Source organism: Furipterus horrens, unplaced genomic scaffold, assembly GCF_987537825.1.
Source record: "Furipterus horrens unplaced genomic scaffold, mFurHor1.1.pri manual_scaffold_13, whole genome shotgun sequence".
Taxonomy (NCBI): Eukaryota; Metazoa; Chordata; class Mammalia; order Chiroptera; family Furipteridae; genus Furipterus; species Furipterus horrens.
This window is the reverse complement of record NW_028327183.1, coordinates 50,807,732-50,812,354: the sequence shown is the minus strand read 5'-3', so window position 1 is coordinate 50,812,354 and position 4,623 is coordinate 50,807,732. Positions and strand designations below refer to the sequence as shown.

Sequence of the window (4,623 nt, the reverse complement as noted above, 5' to 3'; positions counted from 1 at the left end):
CCTGCTCTACATCTGTTAAGGGAGAGAGGAGGGCAAGACGGTGGAGAGATCTAATCGATAACAAGCCAGGAGAAATAGGGATTGCCGTTCAAGTTTGCAGACGAGGAAAATGAGGTGGCTCAGATTTGGAACGTCATCGGACCCAGGTCACACAGCGAGTAAGTGCCATGGCTGCATGCCAAGGACTCTGGGGTTCCTGGCAAACTGGGAGGGGGGAGAGAGGAGCAGAGGGAAGGGTCGGCCGAGAAGCCCTGATTTCCCACTCTCAGGCCTTGACTCCCACAGGCCCCAACCTGCCTCCCCCACCCTCCTGTCCTGCTCCTTCGCCTGGCAGCAGCAGCACCTTGGAATGGAGGAGGGAGGGGCCCAAAGGAGGTCAGGGGCCCACCTGGGCTCAGGTTGTGGGGAGGGAGGGGCAGGCACAGGAGGAGATGAGGTAGGAGAAGTGGAGTTTAGAGACAGAGGGAGAGAGAGAGAGGGACAGATGGAGGGAGAGAGGCAGAGACAGACACACAGAATAAGAGCATGGGAGAAAAAAACAGGTAGACAGATACAGAAAGGCCCAGCCACACAGAGACTTAAAAATGACAAGCAGGCAGAATTACAGAAAGGCGGGGAATGACAGATGAAGAGAGAGATTTGGAGCGACAAGGTAGGATGTAGGCAGACAGATGGACAGACGGGAGAAGCAGAGAGACGCAGAGAGAAGAGGGGCTTGGAGAGGTGACAGAGGCAGGCAGGCAAGCAGGCGGCTTCGCCTCTGAGGCCCGTCTGGGGAGGGCCCCCACATACACCCCGCCCCCAGGGCGATAGGCAGGGCTGGGAGGCCCAGTCATCCAGGGCCACCCCCTCCCGCCTGCCTGCCTGGTGCCTCTCGCTCCGACCCAGCCTGCTGTAGCCTGCCACAGCTGCCACCACCACCGTGGGCCCCGGAGCCCCAGCCCCAGAGCCTGTGAGTCTGGGAGGGAAGGGAAGGTCCCCCTCCAGGCGGCACCAGACAGAGAACACCAGGCCCCCTGAGCCCTGGCACCATTTCTCCTTCTGCTCTGTCCTTCTAGGCTTGGGTGGGGGCTCTCCATTTCTCTCTGCCTCTCCAACAGGCTGCCCCTAACCTTAGTGACCTCTGACCCCAGCTTCTGTCAGGGAGGCCAGCCCTCCACCTCCACCCCCACCCCTGCTGTCTGGGGTAGCTGAGGGCACTGACTCTTCCTGTGACCAGCCCCTCCCAGCTCTGTCCATTGTCCTTCCGAGGGACAGGCGATCAGCAGGGCGAGGTCCCAAACACTATCCCAGACTGAGCCCCTCTGCACCTGCAGGGGCCCGGGAAGGGCCCATATCACCCTGGGTGGTTTCTAAATGGTACCAGCTCCCTTTATTTTTCTCCTCCAAGCTGCTGGGGCCTGGCCACGTCTCAGGTGGGCAAGGAGGAAAGCATTCTCCAAAATGAACCTCAGAGGCTCAGTGGTTGACTTAAAACAGAGCCAGTCCATCACCTGTCCTCGCCAGAGCCTCTCCCAGCCACATCCACAAACTCCTCGGATACCGGAAGCTTTGAGCTGACATTGGGTCCCTAGGCTGCCCTCCATACCAAAGACTCGCTTCAAGGTTTTGGAGGTTGGGGTGCTGTCAGAATGAGGGGATTCTTCGAGGCCTGTTGTTTTTCCCCAGGGAGAGTCGGAGCAGGCAAGGGAGAGGGGAAAGGGCCATGACTCAGCTGGCAATTTCCCCATAAAGTGATTCGGCCCCTTGTACCTCCTTGTTCCCAGAAGAACCTGGGGCCTGCCCTCCCCCCCTCCAGGCCATGACGATTCTGCGACTCATCCTACTTGTTCTGGTGACAGGTACCGTGGGCGACAGGGAAGGGCACGGGACTCCCTCTGCACCCTATAGAATACCCCAAGCCTCTCTGGCTAGACGTGGACAGGGCTGATATTCAACAGACAGAATAACCCAGAGGGCCTCTGAATGGATACATGGGTCATAATGAGGTCCTCTATGGTGTAATCCCTTTAGATGCCAGAATGGGGAGAGGTCCCGGAGGGTCCCAGGGGAGGGACCAGGGCGGCCCGGCTGGAGAGAGGGGACATTCAAAGAGCTCAAGACAGTGGCTACTGGCCAACCACTATGGAAGGACATCAGTCCTTCAATGCCTGGCCGATCCACACAGCACATCCTGGCGGGACACCCGGCGGGGACACAGACACTCACCGCACCCCCATCCTGGGAGTCTTCTCGTGCCTGAGCCCCCTCTTTTGCCCCCATCCCCTCCAGAGCACGTAGGTGGGGAGACCAGGATCATCAAGGGACATGAGTGTCTTCCTCATTCTCAGCCCTGGCAGGCGGCTCTCTTCCAGAAGACACGGCTGCTGTGTGGGGCAACCCTCGTCGCCCCCAGATGGGTCCTGACAGCCGCGCACTGCCGCAAGCCGTGGGTGCGGGGGCTGGGGCGGGGCCGGGAGGGGGCTGGGCACTGGGAGGCGATACAGTGTGGAAGGGGCTTGGGTGGGAGACTGGGGTGAGGTTGGGAGTGGAGCTGTGGTCCTGTGTTCCCGGGTGCATTCACGTCTCCTCCTCCCCCAGGGCCTCTCGCCCCACCTCCGGTCTCTCCCTACCCTTCCGTCTCTGACCACCATCTCTCCTGCCTCAGCCAATACATAGTTCACCTGGGGGAGCACAACCTGCAGCAGCAGGACGGCTATAAGCAGACCCGCGTGGCCACGGAGTCCTTCCCCCACCCAGACTTCAACAACAGCCTCCCCAACAAAGACCACCGCAACGACATCATGCTGGTGAAGCTGGGGAAGCCGGCCTTCCTCACCTGGGCCGTGCGGCCGCTCACCCTGTCCTCACACTGCGTCTCTCCTGGCACCAGATGCGTCATCTCCGGCTGGGGCAGCATATCCAGCCCCCAGTGTACGAGCTCCCCGGGGGGCGCGGTGGGGGCAGGGTGGCCGTGATGGTGGAAGGACACGGGAAACCGGAAGAACCTTCACAAACGCGTCTTAGTGATGAAAGAGAGGGCTCCCCGGGGTGTCGGGAGGGAGATAAGTCCCAGGGAAGGCGGGATGGGGAGTCAGGGCTGGGGCGGCGGGGGAGGCAGACACAGAAGTTTGGGCCTTGGAGCCAGACAGGTGGGAAGTGCGTCCCGGATCCACACCTGCCGCTGCTGTAGGACCTTAAGCAGGTGGCTTCACCTCTCTCAACCCCCAGTTTCTTCTCTGTAAAATGAGAGTAATCACGCCCACCTGCCAGGGATGGAGGAGAGATCATGTATAGAGAGCAGCTAAGAGTTTACTCGATAGCTGTCATACCAGCAGAGCTCAGTCGGCCGGAAGCAAACACGGGGACGGGATTCAGGGCGCGGGCCCAGGTGCTGGGCGCGGAACGAGCTCCGTGGTGTGGGGAACTGAGCCAGGCGGCTGGCCGTCTCCACACCCCGTCCTGCCATTTCCACAGTGCGCCTGCCCCACACCTTGCGATGTGCCAACATCACCATCATTGACCACAAAGAGTGTGAGGACGCCTACCCTGGCAACATCACCAGCACCATGGTGTGTGCCGGCGTTCGACGGTCAGGCAAGGACTCATGCCAGGTGAAAGGGTGGGACTGGGTCTCCAACCTCATCCTAACCCTAACCCAACCCCCCACCCCAAATCCATCTCCATCCCCGGTTCCCATTTCTTACTCTTCTTCTTCTTTTTTTTTTTTTTAAAGATTTTATTTATTTATTTTTTAGAGAGAGGGAAAGGGAGGGAGAAAGAGAGGGAGAGAAACATCAATGTGTGGTTGCCTCTCTCATGCCCCCAACTGGAGATCTGGCCCGCAACCCAGGCATGTGCCCTGACTGGGAATCGAACCGTCAACCCTTTGGTTCACAGGCCAGTTCTCCATCCACTGAGCCACACCAGCCAAGGACCCAGTCCCCACTTCCAATCAGCTCTGTCCCTATTCCCACCCCAACCACCCCCCTATCCGTTTTTAACCCTAACCCCATATTTGTTCCTACCCATAACTCCAACTTCACCTCCAGTCTGCTCCTCCATATTCACCACACTTCCAACACCATTCCCACTTCTTCCCCAACACCACGCCCAACACCTTTCTCTCTCCCACAGCCTCCCATCCTCTGTGACTGGTTTTCTCTGTCCCCATCCACAGGGTGACTCTGGAGGTCCTCTGGTCTGTAACGGGTCTCTTCAAGGCATTATCTCCTGGGGTCAAGACCCATGTGCTATCACCAGAAAGCCTGGCGTCTACACCAAGGTCTGCAAATATGTGGACTGGATCCAGGAGACAATGAAGAACAATTAGCCAGGACCAGCTCACCATCCTCACCAACGCTCCATCTTTACACGGTGATGTGGTTCCTGTTCCTTCTGTTCATCAGGAAGCCTGAGCCACGATCCGTTTTACATACTTTCTTTGGGCTTCCTTGACTAGCAAGATGCTGTCACTTAATAAGCATCTTGAGCTTGGAATGAGTGAGACCCGGGTTCAAATTCAGCCTCATGCTCACTTGCGACTCTCGGAGTGATTATTAACAACTGTTTGGTTCAATGTTGTAGCCCAGCCCCAAAGACAGTCCTAGCGCAAAACGCCAACAAATAAACAAGTCAATCTTG

The 4,623-nt window shown here is 58.2% G+C and overlaps 1 protein-coding gene across 3 annotated transcripts; it reads left to right on the top strand.

Annotated features, from left to right (window-relative positions):
- Positions 1 to 4,623, top strand: KLK11 (kallikrein related peptidase 11). 3 transcript variants are annotated; one of them, XM_090260117.1, is made up of 6 exons: positions 1 to 158; positions 1,767 to 1,841; positions 2,272 to 2,428; positions 2,648 to 2,913; positions 3,457 to 3,576; positions 4,160 to 4,223. In XM_090260117.1, exons 1-6 carry the CDS (start codon positions 110 to 112, stop codon positions 4,162 to 4,164), a joined length of 672 nt encoding a protein of 223 aa, XP_090116243.1. In that variant the 5' UTR covers positions 1 to 109; the 3' UTR covers positions 4,165 to 4,223. The 3 variants fall into 3 exon arrangements, with proteins under 3 accessions (XP_090116243.1, XP_090116241.1, XP_090116242.1); XM_090260115.1 differs by having other exon boundaries at positions 7 to 158; positions 3,457 to 3,593; positions 4,160 to 4,623; XM_090260116.1 differs by lacking the exon at positions 1 to 158 and adding an exon at positions 531 to 952 and having other exon boundaries at positions 3,457 to 3,593; positions 4,160 to 4,623.